This window comes from Theropithecus gelada, chromosome 12 (genome assembly GCF_003255815.1).
Source record: "Theropithecus gelada isolate Dixy chromosome 12, Tgel_1.0, whole genome shotgun sequence".
Classification (NCBI taxonomy): domain Eukaryota; kingdom Metazoa; phylum Chordata; class Mammalia; order Primates; family Cercopithecidae; genus Theropithecus; species Theropithecus gelada.
In genome coordinates this window covers 108,762,761-108,788,950 of record NC_037680.1, presented here as the reverse complement: position 1 = coordinate 108,788,950, position 26,190 = coordinate 108,762,761, and the positions used below count along the sequence as shown (strand labels likewise).

At 39.8% G+C, this 26,190-nt stretch overlaps 1 protein-coding gene across 1 annotated transcript in view; it reads right to left on the bottom strand.

Moving 5' to 3' along the window:
- DIS3L2 (DIS3 like 3'-5' exoribonuclease 2) overlaps positions 1-26,190 on the bottom strand; it is a 378,448-nt gene that overhangs the window by 182,285 nt on the left and 169,973 nt on the right. Inside the window, exons 7-8 of the mRNA XM_025404797.1 lie at positions 18,984-19,084; positions 12,800-13,047 (exon numbers count right to left, since the gene is read on the bottom strand). Coding sequence (XP_025260582.1) covers positions 12,800-13,047; positions 18,984-19,084 — 349 coding nt within the window. The remainder of the gene's footprint in view (positions 1-12,799; positions 13,048-18,983; positions 19,085-26,190) is intronic.

The following is a 26,190-nucleotide window of genomic DNA, read 5'->3' as shown; positions in this document are numbered from 1 at the left end:
AAGGAGTTCCAGGCATCCTTGAAATACAGAGCTACAGAGGAGGAATAGAAAACATTTTCTAAGATTCGTTGGAACAGAAAACATTTTCTTTTTTTTTTTTTTTTTTTTTTTGAGACAGTCTCACACTGTCGCTCAGGCTGGAGTGCAGTGGCGCGATCTCGGCTCATTGCAAGCTCCGTCTCCCAGGTTCACACCATTCTCCTGCTCCAGCCTCCTGAGTAGCTGGGACTACAGGCGCCTGCCACAACGCCCAGCTAATTTTTTGTATTTTTAGTAGAGATGGGGTTTCACCATGTTAGACAAGATGGTCTCGATCTCCTGACCTCGTGATCCGCCCGCCTCGGCCTCCCAAAGTGCTGGGATTACAGGCGTGAGCCACCACGCCCAGCCAGAAAACATTTTCTGTTCTTCAACTCTAGCTCCTTCCTTCAGCATAACTGAAGGAAGGAGCTTCAGCATAACTGAAGGAAGGAGCTAGAGATGAGGAAAAGAAAACATTTTCCTAGGTCATTAAGAAAACCTTTCAGAAATAAAGAAAATTTAGGTTTAGGTTTACAGAAAGGGTAAGTCCTAGGAAAGAAAATTACAGAAAATCATCAATGAAATATATTCTAGTGGAGTTACTAGATTTCAAAGATAAAGATTTCTAAATACAAGAACTCAGGGAATATAGTTCTCATAAGCCCTTTCTGAAAAACTGCAAGGTGATGAACTGAGGTGTACCAAGAGATGGAGAAATTCCTCCACAAAGACTGGCACTGAGCACTAGATCCACGAATGGAGTGGTGGGAGGGTGAGGAGGAGGGATGATAAAAGGAAGAAAGTGAAGTGATGGACCTGATATTAGTTGTTAAAACGGTCCTGTCATACCAGTTACTGGACCTTTAGAAAATTAAGGAGAAAAAAAAATTTTTTTGTCTTTTTTGGAGCTTTGTGTTCTGACAAAATTTTTTACCAGGTTATACTCTGAGTCCGAAGAGTCTCAATTTGTTTACTCAAATTACAACATGGCTCATAAAGACAAAATTATATTTTAGTTGTGGTTTCCAAATGTGATTAATGACTCCCAGTTCCTATTAGTAGTAATTAACATTTATTTTACAAGTTCCAGAGAACATTTCTCAAGTTCCTTATTTAAATAAATTTATTATGGATTTTCATTGGAGATCTATTTTACAGCAGCATAGACTGGACAGCTTATGGCAGATAAAAATCTAACAGATCAGCATGCTGAAAGAGCTCATGCTTTAGGGGCCTTAGATGCCCTAGAAAGAATCCTATCTTGGCCGGAAACAGTGGCTCATGCCTATAATCCCAGCACTTTGGGAGGCCAAGTGGGCGGATCACGAAGTCAAGAGATCGAGACTATCCTGGCCAACACGGTGAAACCCCGTCTCTACTAAAAATACAAAAATTGCTGGGTGTGGTGATGCGTGCCTGTAATCCCAGCTACTTGGGAGGCTGAGGCAAGAGAATCACTTGAACCCAGGAAGCAGAGGTTGCGGTGAGCCGAGATCAAACCACTGCACTCCAGCCTGGCGACAGAGTGAGACTCTGTCAAAAGAAAAGAAAAGAGGGGAGAGGAAGGGGAAGGGGAAGGGGAAGGGGAAGGAAAGAAAAGAATCCTATCCTGTCTGCTTACTCATGAACTCTTCTGTCACCTTGAAAACCAGAATTCTTTGGTATGTAAATAAAGTCAAATTCTACTAGGGAACTGACTTTTACATTGTGTATTTGTCTTGCAGAAGGGTTTATTTTTATATTTTAAATTTAATTTCATTGTAAATTCTATTTAAAATGAATCATGAAAGTAACTTTCCCTTTTATGTAATGTAGTTCAAATGTTACAACTTTCTAAGTAGTTTCTGTCTTCTACTTACTGTCTGAAAAGCTAACAGCTGCTTTAGGACAACTATGATTCAATGCTATGTCAAAATATCTGGTGATTCTCTTAAAAACCACATTTCATCCTATTCTGCATTAAGATATGTCCTTCAAAAATAACTTAGAAGCTCTCATAGCCAAGAGGAATCTAAAGAGACAAGACAACTAAATGTAATATGAGATCCTGGAACAGATAAAGGACATTAGATTTTTAAAAACAACAAAGTTTGAAGAAAGTATGGACTTCCATTAATAATGTATCAATATTGGTTAAGAGAAAAAACTAGTTTTGGAGGTGGGAGAGAAGGGGCACATGAGAACTGTACTATCTTGACAATTTTCTGTAAATCTAAATCTGTTCTGAAAAATAAAGTTTCTTTTTATGGCCAGACACGGCAGCTCACGCCTGTAATCCCAGAACTTTGGGAGGCTGAGGTGGGAAGATCGCTTGAGCCCAGGAGTTCCAGACCTGTTTGGGCAACACAGCAAGACCCTATTCCTATTAATTAATTAATTAATTAAAATTAAGTTTATTTTAAAAACCGTGGAGCAGAAAAGGAGTAAAAGTAGTTTAGATGTTGAGCAACAGATAAATGATAAACTAAACCATGTCATATTTTTCAATTTTTTATGTATTTCAGAAAAAGAATTTTGAAGATATATGTAGAGTATAATTTAACTATGTAAAAACATTTATGAAAATGCTGAAAGGGACAAATGGTGTTAATTATTTAAGAGAGAATTCTGAGTGATTTTGTAATCTATTTTCTAAGCTTCCTTTAATATCACAAAGTTGGAGGTTCTTTAGTTTAAAAATTATAGAAAAAATAATTATAACAAAAACTATAGTGCCCACTATTGGTCTGCTACCTAGCATTCACTTCTGTCTCCTCCTTCCTCACAGAAATCTAGTCTTTTTCATACAAGAAATACAGCTCACCTTCAACTCCACAGACAGATACTAAGTATTCTAATAAATTCAGTGTATGGCCTCCGCTGGTGACTGTAGTCAACAGCATTGGTGGCAGACAGGGTCTCCCTTTTTGTGTCATATGTCATCAAGAAAGCAGGTAGCCTAATCGTACTGGCAGCCATCTTCACAACCATAGAGAAACCACTACTGGATTGCTGAGGACAGCAAAAGGCAATCTGGTAACATCATCCAGTCACTGACTTTAGTGGGTCTGCAGTTGCACAACCTTTGAACTCCCACTTATGTGAGACAATATTTTCTCTTATTAAGTCACTCTGGGTCAGGCATTTTTATAATTTGCTGCTAAAAGCATCCTACTACAAAATATTTTAAAAGATCATCCATGAGAAGCAAACTTCCCTCTCCCTCCATTCACTCTCCCTCCATTTTCACGCAACAGAAAATGTAAAGCTCTTACTACCAAAAATAAAATCTTAGTACTGTTAGCATCACATATCTTGTAGAGGTATTCACTATACCCTGACATGGAACTGCTGGGTTCTAGAGCATAAGAATACTATAAATGGCCCTTCCTTAAGCAACATAATTCTATCTTAAAGGTGCTCCCTTTATAATTTCCATGTTGAACTAGGCCCACAAAGCATACACCCAGATCATTTCATCTTCATGGAATATGGCAGCAAGGCCAGGAAGCCATCCCTGTCTCCTAGAGTGGATCTATCTCGTCAGTACTGTCCCTATCCTTTGGTTATATCCTCTTTCTTGCATGTGCCACTTTCTAGCTGTGTCATGGTGCTTTAGATATGTCTCTTCCTTATCAATAGATGGGGGGGATCATCCATAAAAAGAATAAACATTTCTTTATTTCTGTATATCACTGAGACTTATATGCCTTTGGTGTCCAACACATGTTGGTGACTGAATATGTAAATAAACAAACTAATGCTTTGAACCTATTAGAGAGGCATACTATTCTTCCTTGAAATGCCAAAGCTAAGAAAACTGAGGATGGCAAAAACAAATAAAACCCAAAGATAAATACTTCAGTAAATTATCCAGTCCTACCATAATTAGCTGCCACATTAGCAAACTTACTAACACATCAAAAAATCAGGAATAAAAAAAATGCCTGCTACTACTGCTTTTATTCAAAACTGAACTTTTATCAGTTACTGTGTAGAAAATACCTCCTCTCCAATTGTGAGTTGCCAATTCAAGATAAGAAAAATAAATAAAAGTCATACGGATTAGAATGGAAGAAATAAATCTCTCATTACTTACCAATGATATGATTATCTACATAGAAGAGCCAAAGTAAATTACATCCCAAGTACTGAAATGAATAAGGGGATACAGCAAGATGGCTGGATTGGATAATGTACAAAATTTAACTGTAATTCTACATGCCAGCAGCAAAAAGAAAAGACAACTTCAAACATCTGTTCTTCAGAGGACACCATTAATAACATGAAAAGACAACTCATAAACTGGAGAGAAGATAATTTCCATATCAGTGACTGCTAAAAAGATTACTTTCTGGAATATATATTTTTAACTCCAAAAAAATCAAATGACAAACAGCCCAATTAAAAATGCGTAAAAGCACCAACGTATGCTAAAATGAATGGGTGAAATTAAGCAGAAACAGAATACTACACAGACTCAAAAATCTTTCTAAAAATATTGTATAATAATTACAAGGGAAAAAAGTAGTAAGTTAGGAATCATGGCAGATGCCTCCTTAACTGGGTGATCTAGGTGAACATCACCAGTATCATTTACTGACATTATGTGTCCCTGATAAGATGTGTATCACCTCTGCGGTATCTTTCCCAATAATGCCTAATCTCGATCTAATCACGAGAGAACATTAGACAAACACAAACTGAGAAACATTCTACAAAATCACTGGCCAGTACTCTTCAAAAGTTTCAAGTTCATGAAGGACAAGTAAAGAGTAAGAAATGTCACAAATTGAAGAGACTACAGAGACACAGCTAACTGTAATACGTGATTCTGGACCCAGATTCTAGAACCGAAAAAGAATGTTAGTGGAAATAATGATAAAATCTGAGTAAGACCTATATTTTAATGGTATCATATCAAGATTAAGTGCTTACTTTTGGTAAGTATTCCATGGTCATGTAAGATGTTAACATAATGAGAAGATAGATAAAACATACACAGGAACTCTCTGCTCCATTTTTGCAATTTCTGTAATCAAAATTATCTAAATAAAAAATTAACTGTTAAAAAATGGGTAAAAACATGAAGACACTGTCTAGAAAAGGAAACATGACCATGAGTATGTAAAAATATGTTCAACTTCATCAGTAATTAGGGAAAAAATAATGAAAATCATAATGATTATCATTATTTTTACCCACCTGGCTGGCAAAAAAAATGAGTCTAACAAGTGTTCATAAGAACGTGGAGCAATGGAACCGCGTACACACTGCTGGTACGACTAAAAAGGGGTACAATCACTTTGCGAATGGCTTGGCTAGAAAGTTGTAAAGTTAAACATGTACCTATGTATCATCCAGTAATTTCATTCTTAAGTAGAATCTAGAAAAACTTCAGTTAATGAGCACTGGAATGTTTGCAGGAGCACAATTCTCTGTTCAACCCAAATGTACATTGCTAAATTATGGTATATTTCAGGAAATGGAAATATTATGGATTAAAATGAGTTAAATATATGAGTATATTTTAGAAACATGTTAAATGAAAAAAGGCAAGTGATAGAATATATAAAACATGGTATTTTGTATAAGGTTCAAAAACAAGCAAAACAAAATAACATTATTTAGGGTTATAAATATGGGTAAATTATTTTTTCAAGTACATTTTCATTAGTATATTTGAGATAGTGGTTACCTCTGGGGAAAAAATTATCATTTAGGATACAGGAGAACAGGCAGGGGACTTGAACAGCATTGGTGATGTTATATTTCTTAATCTGGTTCATGAATTCATGGGTTGGTTTTAGTATTAGGTTTCAAAAATTATGTGTTACATATATTCTTTTTCCGGTGAAATATGCTTTATAATTAAAGTTGATAAATATTTTAAAAACAATATTTTAGTCAAATGTATACCAAAACCTCAATAGTGATCATTTCCAGGGATGAAACTCTGGGAAATTTTCATTTTCTATAGTACACATTTGAATAAATGTAACAGTAAATATTTAATATATATATATTTGGAAAAAATAAAATTTAAAAATGTTTAATTTGATGTTTCAATAATAGTTGTAAGAGAGAAAGCTTTCCTCCCTAGTTATTTATAATGATCACCACTTCAATTTTTCAGCACTAGAGCTCCTCCATGAATACTCCTCCCATTCACAATGAATGACGTTCCAACTGAGTCCTACCGTAAAATTAATCTGAATGGCACTGAAACAATATTCTCAACTTCCTACATATGGTAGGTGGGGGCCTTGGGAGACAGATAAACATTCTTTATAAATAAGCATCAGATCTACTATCCTGGATGATGTGTCCATTAAAAACTTATTGAGGGAAGGGACCAGCTACAGACAGAAAAAAATATAACAAGAAAGTCCTTCAAATTGGCCCCTTTGCCTTAAAGAAATCAGGAACACTTAATAGTCAAGATTAGTGTTCTCAGCCATTCATCATCTTTTCTCTACTAAATATTCTTATAAACTCCTAGTCTTACAACTAGACAATGTATAGAAGACAGTCATGCACTCTTGCAGTGATTACCACTATCGTATTACGACTCTTAAATACATGCTCTCATACATGTTGGTCCAATGTTGGAAACTCCATGCAAACAGATATAATGGCATCATAGCCCTGAGAATGTACCAGTGGGGAACAATCAAACATCAACTACACCGAGGGCCCAAACTTCTAACAATACAAAGTAAAAACGAAGTGTGGCAAATACACTTGTCTTTGGCTGTATATTTTATCTATTACTTTCTATAATCAGGAGAGAGAAAAAGTTATTTTCGCTTCTTATGGCTCAGTACTACGACATAGCAGAAAGTAGCACTTAAGGAATGGGACCTCAGGAAAGGTGTTTTTGTCAGAGAAAATAGATAAAAGCATGGAGAAAAGAAGTAAGAGTCAACAATACTGAATTATTTAAGAAAAGGTCTTGAAATTTAAGAATGAATTGGTATTGATATGAAGAGAGCAAAGAGGAAGCTGAAAGGATTTAATGAGTATAAGAGGAGGCTGATGGTTATCTAAGGTCCTCTACATTGTAATATTTTCAAGAAGGTGCACTAGAAATTGCAGTTGAAGATGGCAACTTTGGAAGAACTGCCAAAACTGCATACAGTGCTCATCAAGGAAAGGAACGATTTGGTAACCTAAGCCTGGATCTGGATCATTCTCCTCCATTCCTTTAACTTTTGATCTGCCTCGACCAGGATTTTCTCAGTGTTGAAGACACAGTTTTTTCCAAAGCTGATACTTACAGGCCACCAGGTGGAGCCCAACAGTCACAAAAAAAAGAGCCCCCTCCTCAGCCTGATTTGCTTTTTGCCTTCTAGCCGGCCAGGTCCGTACCCCTTGAAAAGAACGTACAAACTTATAGATTTGGTAATGCGAGTCCATAGCATTACATAACTTGGTTTCTCCCTCAGAGCTGTCTTTAAAGAATATGCTCTCAAAAAGATGAAATATTCCTTTTGCAAAGGGAAAGATTGGATACGGTTATTTTTCAGTTTGCTAATCTTGGAGCCTATGTTTCAATGAAACAAACTAATTTCTTCTGTTTGTTTTTTCTATCAATCTAGTCATGGTTTGATTTTCCTACTAATTACAATTCAATGTATTTAATGTAATTTAATGACCACCTCTTCAATTCCTGTCTACCCTATAAGAAACTGAATATCTACCAAAACGGAATGGAATGTCAAAGTATTTGCTTCCATCAGTCAATAAATATTGCTGACTGACTAACAACAACCATAAGGTGCAAAGCTAGGAGACAAAGGCGATACCAGAACAGACCCCCACCCGCTACTTCCCATCTCTACCACAGTCCTCCAAGGTCAGAATTTCCCTTCCTCTGCTTTCACCTCACTCCATCATCCGCTCCAGTGGAACCTGCTGTCCTTCACACTCATTAAAGCCAGCAGCACTGTAACCCATTCTGTTTCTCATTTCCACAGCCTCCCATTAAGCCTAGGCAATTCCATGTTCAACCAAGAACTTCTCAGTCTATACTGACCTATTCATTTTTCCTCCTCCTCCTCCACCCTCAAAGCCACCAGACTTTGCTTGATAATATAAATATGTCAATTTGCTCTAGGTCGGTTCATGCCATATATCTTCAGTTAGCCTTCAGTGTTGCCAAGAAACACTATTAAGTTCCTCACAGTAGCTGCTGTAAAATTTTCCCATTTTATTCAAGATTTACCCTTAAATATTCAAGAAGAAACCACAACAAATCTGGGAGAAAGTGACAATGATATCTCTATGCTCATGACATCCTGGAAAGAGAAGCTGGAACTGTAAACTCCAGACTTTAGGATACCAGATTTCCCAGAGGTCTGAGAAAATATAGGCATGAATTCCACTGTAAGAGTTTCTAAAGGGAAAGATGATTTAAGAGGGTTGGGAAGCTCTTAAAACTGTAAATCTGATTATATAATTGCAGATCATTCCAGCGAGGAAGCCAATGTGGCTTTTTAATTATCCTGGACCAGAGTCTAGTACTAAATATTAAAGGTACTAAATATGTTGTGATGCATAACAAAAAACAGTGACCCCTAAAAGCTAGCAAGGGCTCACTTGGGTTTTGATAGCATTACAGAACTAAGATTCATAAAAATGTGGTAGATGTGATGTATACAGAGGTGAACAAAGTTCAAATGAGATCTCTCATGACAATTCTAAGAACAAGATAGAAAATAATAACAACTGGAAGTCTCCAATGTTGTAATACTCTTTGAGCTGCCCCTAAATGGTGGCCCCAAGGCAGCACTAGGGTGTCAGAGAAGCAATGCTTACAGCAAAGAGGAGGCCGAGTTCCATGTCCTCCCTAAGGATCCTTCCAAAGCTACTAACATCATATATTCCATTAATGTGTGCATTCTATTCAATTTTTTTGTTAAATATCTGTGCCTTCTCAATTTGGCATTCTCCATCTGAGTTTTTATACTTGTTGTATGCTATTGTCAAGCATGGACTTTGAAGTCATAGAACCTTAGTTCTCATCATTTTCTGTTCCAAATTACTCCTTGTGTGTTTTCTAGCTTGAGTCATGGTGCAACATCTTCCTAGTCAACCTGGCTCAAGACATTGGGGTCATCAATTCATTTCCATCTACTCATCTGACCAGTCAGCAAATGTTCACTAAGTGTCCTTGTCCTGAAGGAGCTCATGGCCAAGTAAAACAAATAAGCAATTGCAATCCAAACAGATGAGAGCTCTAATAATAGTACTAATAGAAGCTATGAGAGCACCAAAACGGAGGCCTGTGAGTCAAGGAACATTTTTTGAGTGGACAACTGAGTTGAGTTTAAAAGTTGAGTATTTCACCAAGCAAACACTAGAGAAAGGAGAAAGCCACTGTTAGGAAAGGAAGTGTAACGTGCAAAAGTTTGGAACTATGAACATACACAGTCAGCTTGGGAAATGGCAAGTTGGATTTCTGATAGTGAAGACCATGGAAGGAACTGAGATGGCTCCCAGTGAATTGTGGTTAAGTGCCATCAGCATCCACCCACTCCCCCTAGTCAGAGCCCTGAAAGTTCATCCAAGATTCCATCCTTCTCCCTCATGCCCCATTTCTAATTAGTCATCACATCTGGGAAAATTTACCTTCTTAATCTCCCCTGAATATTTTCATTTCTTTTGTTTCCTCCATTGCAACTCTTTATTTCAGGTTCTCCCATCTCATCTGTCTTACTGCAATAGTGTATTATGACCTCCTGCTGCTAGGCATGTCCCTCCTCATCTATTCTTTACTCTCAGAGTGATCTTTCAGCAAAGAGGCCTCTGTCCTGTAAGAAATGATCCTGGATTTCCCCCTTCACTGACCTCCTCTAAATTCCCCCAAATTATTTTATTCCTATGGAAGAACTTACAACTTCTGTTTTGTACTATAGGTAGAACTCAAAGAGATAAGCCATTCAAGCCATCTGTTTTATCCACGCTCATTCCCAGAGAGTCCCACAGCGCTGCTAATTGGGTGTGAATCATGGATGGGACTCTGGACCCCCACCTCTGCTTGAAACTACTGATGAGGGAAAATACCTGCCTCAAGCTAGACCAGTAAGATTTTCCACCACAGAAATTCTGTATTGTGATCTAGACTTTAGTATGTAACTGCCACAGGACTGGCAGTACCATTTTGGGGCCATGTGTGCTGCTGTGCAGGTAGAAGACTACTGTGCAGAGAGAAGCAGAATAACACAGCTCATATGCAAAAAGGGGTAAAGAAAAGATACTGTGTGGTGGCTGGGCTAGTCACAGGGGTGAAAGAGAAACTGTGGTTCCTTTGTTGCCTTGTTAGTTCTGATTTTCTCATGAGACTTCCTCAATTTCCTGCTCACCAGCTTCTTATATTAATCTCTACTTTTATTTAAATTAGCTCAAGTGGGATTCCACTCCTTAGAATCAAATTATCCCTATGATATATGTATATGCAAAAATCCTTTTGCATTAGACTATAAGTTCCTTAAATAACGAATCCACAGCTTGTTTACCATTGTATTTCTCAGATAACATAGCACAGTACTTTACACATAGTTGAATCAAAACCTGTCTGGTGAACTAAACATAACTACAGAAGAGGTAAATGACTTTGAACTTGAATAATTAGAAGCAATTACATAGGAAAGGAAGTCCAATACTTTCAAGGATAGAGGTATAGGAGTAGGGAAGAAATTCAGAAGGAAGCCACCTTAGCTAAACTTGACTTTTAGGGATAGTTTTTGTGGAAGCTAACCACACACTTTCGTACCCACAGCAGGTATTACCATCACACTCCTGGTCAAAGCCTGGCAAAGATAAAGGAGGAAACCTAGGCAGTCATAGCACAGCATGTTCTGATTAAGAAACAGTGACCTCAGTTCTTAAAGATCAGTAACGGATAACCAGAACAAAATGGCAAGGCGACCACCAACATACTCAACAGCTGCAGCCCTCACCCCTCGTACAACAGACGTCATCTGAGAAATTCATCAGGAAAACCTACCATATTTTAGTTCTTAAAATAAATTTTCTCTTTTTCACAAAGATTTTAAAAGGCATATTTTCATAAATGATAATTTTTATATCCTTATATTAAGAAGGTAGAGAAAAAACATGATGTTTCCATCTAGATATGATTATCTTCATTTTTTATTTTGAAAATTATATAATTAATAAACGACTATCATTTTTAAATATTATTTCTTTAGATCCAGCAAATGTGCTTGAGGCTTCAAAGCCTTGACTCCCTTTTTGTTGTATTTTACCTTCAAGAAAAGGGTTCCTGATGAAGTAATGGCTCAGCTATAAAAAAATAAAAATTAAAAAAGACCTAGAAGGCCATGAAAGTAATAAGAGAAACTCATACTATGAAGATTTCCTGACTACACCCTTACAACTTGAAAACTAAGGAAGCAGTCCAATCAAGTACACACAATGGGATATGACAGAAAGGCAGATAAAAAACAAGGCTGGATTTCCTGGTTTGATGTGAAAGTCTTCCTCTTTTACTGCCAAACAGAGTGTGGCTGCACAATCAACAGGACCAGGTGGCACAACCGTTACTGGGCCTTTTGATTTGATGGTGAGAAACTGGCAAGCTTGTAAGAAGGACTATTTAGGGCTCAAGGGGTTGACATCACTTTTGGATAATGAGTTAGGCTTTAAAATGATGACATTGTAATCACACCACTTGAGAGGAAAAAAAGAAAGTACAACTGTTCCTAAGTAGCTATGAGATCATTTAAATCACACCAATCTTCATATAACTGAAAAAGTGGCACAGAGTAGTGTTTCTTATATATGAAACACTCTTATATATAACACACACATTTGATTTGGCTTATTTTGCTAGGCATAAGAAGCTAAGTATGGAATAAACCTGATACAAGCAGCACATTGTAGCCATCCATTCAGTGCTGACTCTCCTAATCATAGGACATTCCCAGGAGGGTACATCCTGTACAAGTGAGATGACCAACAAGCAAGACATTAAACTAGAATAAAAGTAAATCAACAGGCTCTTTTCTAGATTGTATACCTTTATAGTCATTTCCTGTGAAGCATAAACCAGACATCATCTATAATAAACACTTAATGACATAGCTAAAACTTACTGCTTTTCTTTCAACATGAATACCAGTTCTAAGAAGAAAACAGGCATAGCATTTGGTCAAGCAACTAGGTCCAGCAGTTTCTTCAGATCAAAATGAAGTGGCCATCCATGATGCTCTGGGACTATGTCATGTATATTTAAGTTAGATTGATTTCTGACAGCTTCCACAAAAACATGGTACCCCTTTCCTTCTTACAATAGGGTAGTTTTTAATGCCATAGGCGAAATCAATACCGAAAAAGAATGCCATTCAAATATACCTTCATGTTCGTATTTTAAAGCAAAGGAACCTGGGGTCTCCTGAATATGTCTAGACTTTGCATGGTTTAACACTAGCATCTGCAAGGAGAGGACTGGTTGTTTGATGCAATGAATTATCTGTGGTACACAAGTACAAATAGGACACATGACATTAAATAAGTAGAGGCTCAGAATATGCTCACGTTTTACACCAAAAAACAAAAACAAAAATGTGACTGCCTGGTAATTCAAGGAACATACAGGCAACCAGTTGAGGTGGCAGCTAAGAGTGACTTCTGAAGAATCAGGACCAAAATACACCAGAAACTATGCTTCAATAAAGAAATAATAATTAAAATACACAAAAAGTTTACCTAAAGACCACCTAAACTGAGTTCTGCCTGTCACCTGTGGTTTTTCCTACCAGAGATCACCTACCCCAGGGCAAAATTGCAGTCCTCCTTCCAGTCCACAATGCGGCAGATGAACAGCGTGTTGGCATAATCTTTAGGCCGTGCCACAAAGTCCTGGGGACAGTCCTTGAGAGGCACATAAATTCTAGGCACTCGGTGGTCTGAGGGAGAAAACAGGGCGTATTTCCTAAACAGTTCGCTGTTCTTATCAGCCAAGAGTTTGAGGAAGCCGGTTGCTGCTCGAGAATGTTTTTTCTCCAAGATGTAAACCACCTGAAAACACCAAAGATATAGTCAATGTTGTTTATCTGCAGTACTGAATTACACTTGGGAGAGGTCAGCAGGTTATAATTTGATCAACTAGCAGGAACCAGCAGTTTTTCTAGGTCAAAATAAGTGCCTCTCAGTGATGATCTGTGACTAAGTAATCTATATTTAAGTAGCAACAAGTATCTAGTAAGCATATATATCCAAGAAAAATTATGCAATACATGGATGAATTACATCAAAGAGCTTTTATTACCATGACCTGTGTCTTATAAAGACATGTGGGACTCCAGCAGGGAAGTATAGCTCCAGGTATTTGTTCCACATTATACTTTTCTCCCATGAGCAATACCAGTATCTCACAGAAACAACACGGTAGGTGCTTTTTGTAAAAGAAAAAGGGTTATTAGACATAAATTACTTCTCTTAATTATGCCTTCAACAGCTGAAAGGAGAAATATTTGATCTTCCTCCTTTCCAAGATTAAACCCAAGCTCTAATTTGACTAGATGAAGATTGAGGTCACCGCTCCACCACATACACATGCGACTTCCATTGAGAGAGAAGTATTCTCCGAGAAAACGAGTCTTCTCCCTCACCCACTCCCCACCCCCCGAACGCATTCCTCCTGCAGTGCTTCCTTTCCCCACTGTAGCCCGTCTGCAGGTTCATCCCTTCCTCAGAGCTGCTTGCCGACATCCCACCAGACCCCTGAACAAAGATTCAGCCTGCAGTTGAGCTGGCTGCTGTTCTTCTCTATGTCCCTGACTCCATATGGAATCTCAGCCCATTTGCAGGAAACCTCCAAACCAGTTGAGTGCACCACACCTCTCCCCCAGTCACTCCCAGCTACTACCCCACAGGAGAGCACCTTAGGGCAACCGTCTTCTCATGCAAGCTCACTCCCAAAACATGCTCTACTTTTTCCCTCTTAACTCTTCCTTCTTCCCTGAAAAACAACTATTTTAAACAAACTGCTGTACCCTCTTTCAAGAAGGCTGTGGGACGCCCCCCTCCCCCTTGCATGTAACTATCTGTCCTAAGGACTGTCTTCCCCAGCCCATTTGGGAAGAGGATGCTCCTTTTCCCACATACGGCCCCTGAAATTGGTGTCCGCGTTTTCCCATGCTGCACCGCCACGCCCAGACCTTTACTCTTCCAGCCTCATGCATGTATGTGCACCCTCTTCTGGTTCAGGTGGTCCCCTTCTTGTTATTATCATCTCCTGGCCTCCTGGTTACTCTGTGAAATCTGGCTTACAGTCTGGCCCTCCCACGTCTACCTAGGTGAGTAACTTAGTCAACATCCTGTCCTCACCGTTCCCCTATCTCTTCAATGCCAGCAACCTTCACTTCTATTTGACTTCAAAAACTCGTCCTCATGGCCACACCTCAGCATCATCTGGAACTAGTCCAGTTCCAACACCCGCTCTCTGACGAATCCATCACACAGCTCACTTGTTCTCCAGTGCTGCACTCCACAGGCTTTTTCACCACATCAAGACTTCTAGCACCTTTAACCCTTGCCTGTTCTCCAAGTCTGTTAGCTACGTCTAAGCCTCAAATCCTTTCCTCCCTTCCCAGAGCCACCGTGTGTGTGTGCATGTGTGTGTGCGCGCGCACGCACAATACCAATACCACATGCACGCTTTTTTTTTTTTCCTTTGGAGACAGCCTTGCTCTGTCACCCAGACTGAAGTGCAGTGGTGTGATCTTGGCTCACTGCAACCTCCGCCTCCCAGGTTCAAGCAATCCTGCCTCAGTCTCCTGAGTTTCTGGGACCACAGACATGTGTCACCAGTCACCACGCCTGGATAATTTGTTTATTTAGTAGAGACAGGGTTTCACTATGTTGTCCAGGCTGGTGTCAAACTCCTGACCTCAAGAGATCTGCCCGCCTCGGCCTCTGAAAATGCTAGGATTATGGGCATGAGTCACTGCATCCGGCCTTGAGCCACCATATTCTATCACCTCAAGTCCTCTTACTCAAGCTGTTAAATGCCTTCTCTTCTGATCCTTCTACCACCTCACCCTAAAAACCCTCAGTCCTGGAACATTTCAGGCACCAGTATTCTCTAACCTTAAACGCAAGGTATAGAGTTGATCAGCAAAGAAATTACAATTGTACAGATGGATAGCATTATACATTGTTATACACCTTTTGCTAGAACCGATCAGCAAAGAAATTACAATTGTACAGATGGATAGCATTATACATTGTTATACACCTTTTGCTAGAACCTTAAATTCTCTGAAGATATATTTTCACCTGTCCCCATTCTGCACAATCTCTCCTTTCATCTTCACTCTCTTGATCCTCTCCCAGGGCTCCAGTTTTCTCAATGTTCAATCTTTTTGTTGTCCCACAACTCCCTGAGGCTCTGTTCAATTTTTTTCAGTCTATACTTTCTCTGTTCAGATTGGGTAAATTCTACTGATCTGTCCTCAAGTTCAATGATTCTCTGTTGTGTCGTCTCTACTACTGAGCCTATCCAATAGTGTTTTTACTTCTGTTATTGTACTTTGCAGGACTATAATTCCCATTTGGTCCTTTTTATAATTTTTTTTTTTTTCTTTTGAGACAGAATCTTGCTCTGTTACCCAGGCTAGAATATAGTGGCATAATCTCGGCTCACTGCAACTTCCGTCTTCTGGGTTCAAGTGATTCTCCTGTCTCAGCCTCCCTAGTAGCTGGGATTACAGGCACGTGCCACTGCACTTAGCTAATTTTTGTATGTTTTTAGTAGAAACAGGGTTTTGCCATGTTGGCCAGGCTGGTCTTGAACTCCTGACCTCAGGTGATCCGCCCACCTTGTCCTCCTAAAGTGCTGGGATTACAGGCGTGAGCCACCATGCCCGGCCTTTTTATAACTTCTAAATTTTTGCTGAGATTTTCTATTTTCTCAAAGGTTTCAAGAAAGTTTTTAATTGCTTATTGAAGCACTTTTATGATGGCTATTTTGAAATCATTGTTGGGTAACTGCAAGAGCTCAGTGCTGGCATCAAATGATTGTCTTCTTATTCACGTTGTGATCTTCCTGTTCTTGGTATGACGGGTGGTTTCCAATTGTATCCTGGACCTTTCGGTTATCATGTTAAGACACTCTGGGTCTCATTTAAATCTTTTATTTTAGAAGTAAGTCACACACCCTGTTGAGGTTTAGCATGCAGGTCCTGACCTACTTTTGTGGGCTGTAGTTTCAATGACAATTTCCTTGGAAAACAGCCTTTGCAGTGCTATCTTGGTATGTTTGGTTTATATGGTATCACTGGGGCTCCCGCTGGTCTCTACTGGTACTGCCTTTGTGGGCGGAAAGAAATTCCCCAAGCCAGGCCACCTGGTCTAAGTGTGGAATGGGGATCTCCAGCCTGCAAGGACAAAGAAGCTTCCCATTTTGGGTTTCTTGTTGTGGCAGGATCTCCTTTACTGGTGCTACCTGGCTGCCCAGTGTTTCTGAGTGGAAGAGGGAAGTCTCTGGTCCACAAGGATAAAGGGGTTTCCTGGACCACACACACATTATGACCAGATCTCCTTTGCTAATGCCACCCAGCTGCGTGGTATCTCTGGGTGAAGGAGGGAAGTTCTCTTGCCTGTGAGAACATGGGGGCTTCCCATACCTGACTGCATGCTGTGGCCAGATCACCTTTCCTGGTGTTTTCTGGGTAGATGCCCAGCGTCTCTGGATGTTCAGTGCCTCTGGGCAGAAGACAGTCTCAGCCCCACAGAAACAAAGAGGCTTTCTGGGCTGGGCCACTTCTAGAATCCTTCTTGTTGGAGCCACTCAGATACCTGATGTCTCTTGGTGGGAAAGAGAAGCTGCAGGTTCAGGGAGGAAGGAAAGCCCTTCTCTTAACCACTTATTGTCATTAGAGCTCTTTACAGGTGCTGTGGATTGCCTGGTATTGCTGGAGGGATTTCTGTTAGATCTGGGTGAGAATGAGTCTAGCTGGCCACCCTCTATTGCCAGGTTGGCATTCAGAAACACTGGGCTTGGGCCACCTTCTGTTGTTGCTGTTGTTGGTGGGGGGTTGTGAGGTCCCTGCTGTTATGATGTTTCTCTAGTACTGGCGAAACTAGTTTGCCTTCCTCTTTTCCCCTTTTAGAATTCTCCTTTGGTTGCCTCTTGTTTTTTCCAGGGTTTACAGTTATCCTCAGTGGGAGGAGCAAGAAAAAATAGGTCTATGCCATCTTGTCTGAACTGGAGATTCTTGTTTCTTGTTTTAATGTCTGACAGCACGGAAGTGTATAAAGTAGGTTGACATTACTACATTAGTTGCAATTCATATAATGTTGATTGTCATGGAAATGACCCTACCATAGCATAAGTTTCACAGGCAAGTGCTGTTTTGCCTTGTGATTTTTGGTTGAATCCACTAAAAACATTATCCAAAAGAAAGGGAGATAGGGACAAGGGAGAAGGGAGAGGGAAAACATGTTTGGAGGACAGTAGCAAATCACAGAACACAGGTTCCAGGGCTGCCTCTACTCAGCTCTGACTGCAGTCATTTAGGAATTTGGCCTAGTGTTACCAAATGTTTTGTTTTGACAAGAGAAGCCAAAAGTCTAATTTTTAATGTGAACACCCCCACCCCGGCCCACCGATGACTCTTTTTTTTTTTTTTTTTTGCTGAAAGCAATGAAGTCAAAATTTTTAAATACTGCAAGGTCAAACAAAATAGGTCTGTGAGCCAGATCCATCCCCAGGCTTTCCATTCATTCTAATCTCCCACACCTAGCATGTTGCCTGGAGCACAGTTAGTACTGAAATATACACAGTATAATTTAGAAATTCCTCATGTCAGTATGCAAGAGCAATACTCTACTAACCAACCTGCTGGGTAGAGTAAGCACACTGCATTCCCAGATGAAACACGCTGATGGATGCTTCTGAAACATAAAGTCTCATGCCATTATGCCACTTTATACTTTGCCCTTCACCATTTCTACCACTTTGAGCTATCTGCACAGTTAGAAGTCAGCTGTGTTTGGTCAAGCGTGTGGGCTCACACCTGTAATCCCAGTACTTTGGGAGGCCGAGGCGGGCAGATCATGAGGTCAGGAGTTCGAGACCAGCCTGGCGAAACCCCGTTTCTACTAAAAATACAAAAAATTAGCCAGGCCTGGTGGTGCACGCCTGTAATCCCAGCTACTCGGGACGCAGAAGAATCGCTTGAACCAGGGAGGCAGAGGTTGCAGTGAGCCAAGATCTCGCCAAGCACTCCAGCCTGGGCAAAAACAGTGAAACTCCGTCTCAAACAAACAAAAGAAGTCAGCTGTGTTTCATCCCACATCTGAAAATGACACTAGCTTATATAATTAAAGAATACAAGTGAATTGTGCAAAATGGTGAAATAGGAATATAAAAACAATTGTTTCATAACTAAATTGAATACTTCGGAAAAACTAAAAAAGACATTAAAAATTATTTTTAAATTAGGTATGGGCATGGTAACAATAAAAAAAAACTGGAGCAAAAACTGTACAAATCTGAAGAGAGTCTATATTCATACTTCTTCTCCAGTGTCTAATTCTCACTCCACTCACTCCACCAAAACTGGAAGTGATAAATGCTGCATTACAAGTGTGGTTTAAGCAACAAAGATAACACAGAACTCCAATCAACACACCCACACTCAAAGAAAAGGCCTTGACCCCCTATCCAAAGGCATTACAAGTGTGGTTTAAGCAACAAAGATAACATAGAACTCCAATCAACACACCCACACTCAAAGAAAAGGCCTTGACCCCTTATCCAAAGGCAGGCAGATGGATTCATATTTATATGTTTAAAGTTTTTTTTTTTAATTCACTTTTTATGATTCTCTGCTCTAACTTTTCTGATTAAATGAACAAATACAGTCCTGACGAATCACACAAGATCTTCAACAAGGAGCTCAGGTGAGAGCCATTTGGACATGTGAAGAAAATCTGTAGGCAATGACCTTTGCTGATCTTTGCAGGGATTTCTCCGGTAAAGCTCTTGTGTCTTGTGAAATGCAGGTGGTCTCATCTTTTGTAACTGGTGCATCACCATCCTCTCTTCCTACATTAAAAAGACAAAGAAAGAGAGAAGAGGAGGCATCAACTAGACGCATATCAATTAGTGGGATTTTAAAATTCAATCTAGAAGGATGCTTGGATACCAGTTACCCCAAACTACTCACTTTACAGAAGAACCCCAGGCCCCCAGTGGACCTGTCACATACCTGTATTATACTCATACTGAGCATTCAGCCTCAGCAGACCACATTTTATCTACTTAACATTATTCACATACTATCATAAATATCATACAAGTGGAGAACATCAAACTATGCTGAATTAAACTAAATAGCCTGTGTGTCAGAATGCCAAAAACCTAGATGTTAAATGCTGCCCCAGCCCAAAATGAAGAATAGAGATAGGTTAATTTATTATGCACATCTGCTGAAATAAAACAAAATCATAATAAATGTTAACTTTTAAAAGTACTTTGGTACCAGCCATAACAAACAAAATGGTGGAAAATAGATTATATTTATTAAATAAATAAATTTTAAAACCCAACCCTGATTTTCCTGGCTTTTTCTTAGTGACATTATGTAAAGAGTAAAGTACTTAAAGTCTTTTAATGTTTAATTTCCTTTCTTAAAAAACTTATAAAATGCACATTCACCCAAGAAACTGAAACCACATCTCCCGAGGAAAGAGGCAGTTAGGCTCTCTACCAGAAGTATTAAAAACACTCATGAACAAAAGTAGCAAATTACACACTTCTAAACATTTAAAATTTTGAATCTCTACTTGTTAATTAGATTTCCCCACAAAATACTCTTATCCAACTATGTTAGGGATTCTGGATTCTAGGGGTCACAACCAATTTACATGGGAGCCTCTCCAGAGAGCTAAGAGAAACTTGCACTTATCATCATTTAGATGTTGCCAAGGCCAAAATAAATAAATCAATCCTTTTCAGGACTGGCTGCCTTTTAGCAAAAACTCAACTTAAAGCCAACTTTTACCATTCTGGGCGTACTCTGGAAACACTGACATGATCTGACCTACCGGGGTTTAAGAATGATCAACTGTTTGCTTTTCCATCTATGCTGAAATCTACCTACTGAAGTGCCCTCTGACTGCAGAATCCTCATTGTTTTCCAAAAAGTAAAAGCAAACACAAACTTTCCTATTGTAAATTGCCCTATCAGTGAAAGAGGACATCAGCAAGGTTCATCTTTTCTTTTAAACCCATAATTCAGGATTCCAAAATCGTCAGATGCTTTTAGAACATTTTTTATAATTGTAGAGAGAAAAAAAACCACACAGGTTGTTGATCTGTTTGTTCCATAACATATCTCACCAACATGCTCTGCAGAACAAGGTAATTGAGGAAAAACATCAAAGCATGGAATTACCATGAATAAGTATCCTCTACTTAGATATTTGACACTAGTTTGGTCTCAAATGCTAGCAATCAAGACATTGCAGTGAGAGGACTGTGTTTCCAAGGCAGCCTAAATCCTGGGCAAACAGCTTTCTGTGATGATCACTGATGGCTCCATCTTCAAATGATCGTTACCTCAAATTCCATCCCAACAACAGCAAGTCGCCTATTCAAAATGTTATACCAAATTACATCTAAAGAGAGAAGGTAAGCTATAGAAGTGGGCCCAATCATGATTTTCTATCAGACTGAACATGACCTTTTCAGGTTCTATATTCAGAAGGGTATCCTGGCAGAAATGAGGCTTTGTTCAGACAAAGTTACATTCTAATAAACTAAACCAAGCTTTAAAGCCTTACAGGTGAGAATCATAGATAATGGTCAATGGATATAAAGAAATACAATGTCAGGATGAAAAGGTGAATCACCTTAATACATTTCCAGCAACCATGTCTTGCCACACTGAATAGTAAAGTTGTCGGCTGGTCTAGGGTGGCTCATGCCTGTAATCCCAATGCTTTGGGAGGCCAAGGCAGAAGGATGACTAGAGCCTTGGAGTTCAAGACCAGCCTGGGCAATATGGCGAAACCCTATCTCTACTAAAAATATAAAATTTAGTTGGGCATGGCAGCGCTTGCCTATATATCCCAGCTACTCAGGAGGCTGAGGTGGGAAGATCACCTTAGCCTGGGAATTCAAGGCTGCAGTGAGACGAGATTGCACCACTGCACGCCAGCCTGGGCAAAAAAGCAATAACCTGTCTCAAAAAAAAAAAAAAATAGCAAAGTCGTCAATTTAATGAGACTCTACTACATTGTTTAATCATAAGATCACTTATTATTCATTTATTCCATGTGTATTTATTGAACACTGGGCATTGAAGATCCAGTGTTAAAAGAAATATGATCCCAGCCCTATAGACTAATGTGGGAATATTATATAAATAATCACTCAATAAATATAAAATTATAGGGTGGGCGTGTTGGCTCACACCTGTAATCCCAGCACTTTTGGAGGCTGAAGTGGGAGGATCACTTCAACCCAGGAGTTCAAGACCAGCCTGGGCAACATGGCAAACCCTATCTCTGCAAAAAATACAAAAAAAATTCGCCAGGTGTACACCTGTGGTCCCAGCTACCTGGGAGGTTGAGGTGGGACAATCACTTGAGCCCAGGAAGTAGAGGCTGCAGTAAGTCAGGATCGTGCCACAAAAAAAAAGTCCGGGGGAAAAAGGAAAACCCTTGCAAAAAAAAAAAAAAAAAAAAAACCGTGAAAGAATAATCCCCAAAAGAAGCGGGAAAGGACATATGATTTAGATTAGAGATCAGGGAAAGAATTTAAATTGAGACATGAGGACAGTGTATACAGGAGTGAAGAAGAGAATGAGAGACCCAGGATAGGAATGGCACACAGGAAAGGGCAAAGGCAGGAAGTTCTTCACACAATCAAGGACCAGAACAAAGACCATGAGGCATGGCTGGAGCACAGTCAGCAAGAATGGGCATGGCTAGAGATGAGAATGAGAGGCAGATGGGTGCCAAGTCAGGTGTGGGCCTTGCAGAATACAAAAAGCCAGAATTTAAGTACAACAGCAAGATGGTTAAGGATTCTGTGCAAGAGAGCAACACTGCCCAGGGCAAGATAAGAGCAGGCTAACAGTGGGTGTAGGGAGACCAGTTAAAAGCTACTGCAATAGTCAAGACATGAGAGGATGGAGCTGTGATGCAGGCACTGGAGATGGAATTAGGATATATTTTGGAATTGAATAGTCTTGGTGATAATTACATATGAGAGCTTAAGGATTATCAAGAAGTCAAGGATTATTTCCAGCTTTCTGACACCAGCAACTTGGTTGATAGTGGCATCACTTATGGCACAGGAAAGACGAGAAGAAGGGGTAAAGATCAATAATTCTGTTTCGGAGGTGGTTCTATTTGAGAGGTCACATATGAGACTTTTAAGTGAAGAAACTGAGTAAGCAATTCAAAATGAAGGTCTGGAACTCAGAAGATAGACCTGGGCTGTTGCTTTACAAACAATTTATATGCTGAGAAACTTTCCAGCCCAAGCTGGAGAGAGGATATTCAAATGCAGATCTGTGCAGCCACTAAATCCATGAAACTCTTCCAGTGCACCACACTGCTATACGCAAAAGTAAGGGATAATGTTCTATCACTGTTAATGAAGAAAACTCACTGAGGAAGTGAGTTGAGGCTTGAAGGATATATAGATATAGATGTTTCAAAGAGAAGTAAGGAAGTTGAAGGCCACTCCAGACAAAGGCCAGAACTTGTGAAAGGCCTAGATCTATTAGCAGGCCTGCCATGGTAAAGGCTCAGTAAAAGATTTATGGTAGCTACTAACAGGTTGGGGGACACAATGCTGCATTGGGAGGGACTAGAATAGGGGGGAAATAAGGCTGGTAGAATGGCCCCGTGGGAGGGACTAGTTACTGCCCAATTATCCAGCCTCTTCTTTCCTAGCAAAAAGAATTCCAATTTTTAGCTGGGCATACTGCCACCTAGTTAAAAGGCCACATCCCTCAGCCACTTCCCTGCATGTCTACATTTTAGGCAACAAGATCCTGGGGAAAGTGTGTTGTTAGTGACTTCCAGGAATACCCTTACAGGGCAGAGTAAGGGTATTCCTTCACTCTCTTCTCAATCCTGCGGCCTGGAATATGGATTTGATAGCTGGGCCTTGAACACTCATCCTGGTCCCAGAGGCCACAGGTCAAGGGTGTTTTCTACTCTGCAGAGCAGCACAACAGAATGAGCTGAAGACTGTGGAGCTATCCTACAAGCCCTGGCCTGCCTGTCTCTGATCTTCTTCTACGTGAGATAGAAATTAACTTCTTTCTTGTTTAAGTCATTGATATTTCAGGATTTAATGCTATTTTCTACAGAATATACTTTCTAACATACAGGCCCAGACAATGAAACTGACAAGCTAGGACACTATCCTATAAAGCATTATAAAAGCCAGGGCAATTCTTCTCTTGAGAGTTATATATCACACATGTATTTTAGGGCTATGAATTTGGTAGCACTCTGGAATGAAGAGACAATGGTAGCAGAGATCTTAGAAAGCTAAGGTTAGAATCTAGGTGAGACACAATCAGAACCCAAATTAAGATAGTGGCAGTGATTTAAGTCCAAAGCTGACAAATCCAAGCTTGTTCAATCTCTGAATGAAGGGCCACAGAAATTTACAATTTCCAAAGAGAATTCAATGAGAAGAATGCAATATGTATTTGTAAATGAAAATATGTCCCTTCTGGATCTCTCAAAACCAACACGGAAAACTTATCTTACGGGCCCCCCTCTCTCCAGTGAAATGTAGAAATGAAAACACAAGTCCTCACAGGGACAAGGCAACATACACTGTGAAAAATCATTTGTGATGCTGCACGCTTGCTGGGCATACCGAGTGCTTAGGATCATTCTAGGACCCCACATCTAGCTCCTGTTAAGGCAAAGACTTGGGAGGGACAGTCTTCAGGAGCACCAATAAGCTCCTTTCTTCACAAAATCCCTAGGCCTAAGCAAATTTCACTCTGATATAGAGCTAGTGAAAATGTATGATGCCAAAGAATTTTCACAGCATGCTCACCTATATTACCTCTTTCAACTTACAACTTATACTATGGGTAAAGTAGGTATTGTTATTCCAGCTTCACTGAGGAAAGAGGGGTAGTGAAGAGGGGGAACCAGTCAATGACAGCATGCAGGACGCTGGTGCTGACAGTGGTGACCTGTTCTCCACATTAGCAAGAACTGGGGCACTATGAAAACGTATCAAGATATTATTTAAATGGCATGGGACTTCCTGAAATGCTGGAGTCAACCCAGTGAGTATCCTGAATATCGACGGACTATCAAGCTCTGTCCTCAGGGAGCTCCTATGTTGGAAGGGAGGCAAAAATGCAAACAAATTTTGAAAGCACATAATGTTCGTGACTGCTGGCAAGCACTGTGCTAAGGGCAATGAGATGGGAGCCACGCAGTTTGACAGAGCAGTTAAACCCTGAGTTGAGAATGGAAGGGCTCAGTAGGAAATGGCTAGGTGGATGAGACTAGGGAGCATTCTAGAAAGGGAGAAGAGAGTGTGCAAAGGCACACAAGCAAGAGTAAACTGAGTAGGAGGAAAGCCTTGTATGTATAAACGAGGTGCAGGGACCAGACTATGAAAGGCCTCATATGACATTCTGAAGAGTATCTATTTTATATTTTAGCAATGGAAAACCACTGAAAATTCTGAGAATAATATGATCAGAAGTATATTTAATGAGAAATGGTTAAATTATATTTAATGAGAAAAGGTTATCCTGGTCAGTCCAGTGCTCCTTTGAAGACAATCTTTTTTTTCCTCCAGCTGCTTTTTTCTTTTTGCCTTTGATTTTCAGTAATTTCCTCCTGGTGTATCTAAATTTGGATTTTTTTTTAAAAATTATACTTGCAATCACTGGTCTGTTTAATGGTATCTCACCTGCTATGGAAAATCTCAGCCACTGTCTTCAAATTTCACCTTTGCCCATTTTCTGTCTCATCTCCTTCTAGAACTCTAATTCAACTTATTTAAACCTTCTCACTCTGTTCTCTAGGTCTCTTACTCTCTCCTCTGCATTTTCTATTTGTCTCTCCATGCAATAGTCTGGATAATTTTTTTCTTACTGTCTTCCAGTTTGCTAACTTTCTCTTCCACTTTATCCAATCTGCTGCTAAATCTACCCACTGACTTTTTCTCTTCAAAATATTTAATCAAACGTATACTTTTCCTCATTCGCTAAGTTTTTAATTTCATTCATTTAATGTTTATTTCTAGAAGGTTTTTTTGGTTTCTTTTCCAATTTGCTATGTCACAATTCAGAGTTACCTTCAAAGTTATCTTTTATTTCTTTAAATAGAGGAAATAGATATTTTTTAGACTGTGGTAATTCTAGTATCTGATGATATTTTTGAAGGGCTACTTCTGTTGTTTGTGGTTTCTTATGGTTCTTGTCTTTGAAGTCTGATTTCAAACAGACATTTTTTAGACTGTGATGATTCTAGTACCTGATGAAGTTTTTGAAGGGCTGCTTCTGTTGTTTGTGGTTTCTTATGGTTCTTGTCTTTGAAGTATGATTTCCTTGGATGCCTGGTTATATTTATGTGCTAGTCACTGAATAATCTGAGACCTAGGTTGAAGAAACCTTTCTTTTGAAAGAATTTCCACTTGATTTTGCCAGATACCCAGAGGCACTACCAGTCCTTAAACCAATTCAAGACTTCAGATTCTTTGATTGACTCAGTCAGCTTGAAACTGGGCTGCATTTCCATGTGAGAGCTGCTGTTTCAGGTCTACCCTGATGGTGCAGGCCTTTGGGGTTCCAGCTTCTTTTTTTTTTTTTTTGAGACGGAGTCTCGCTCTGCCGCCCAGGCTGGAGTGCAGTGGCCGGATCTCAGCTCACTGCAAGCTCCGCCTCCCGGGTTCACGCCATTCTCCTGCCTCAGCCTCCCGAGTAGCTGGGACTACAGGCGCCCGCCACCTCGCCCGGCTAGTTTTCTGTATTTTTTAGTAGAGACGGGGTTTCACCGTGTCGGACAGGATGGTCTCGATCTCCTGACCTCGTGATCCGCCCGTCTCAGCCTCCCAAAGTGCTGGGATTACAGGCTTGAGCCACCGCGCCCGGCCGGTTCCAGCTTCTTACAAGGAGTCTGGACCTTATTTCTGTCCCTGACAACTGG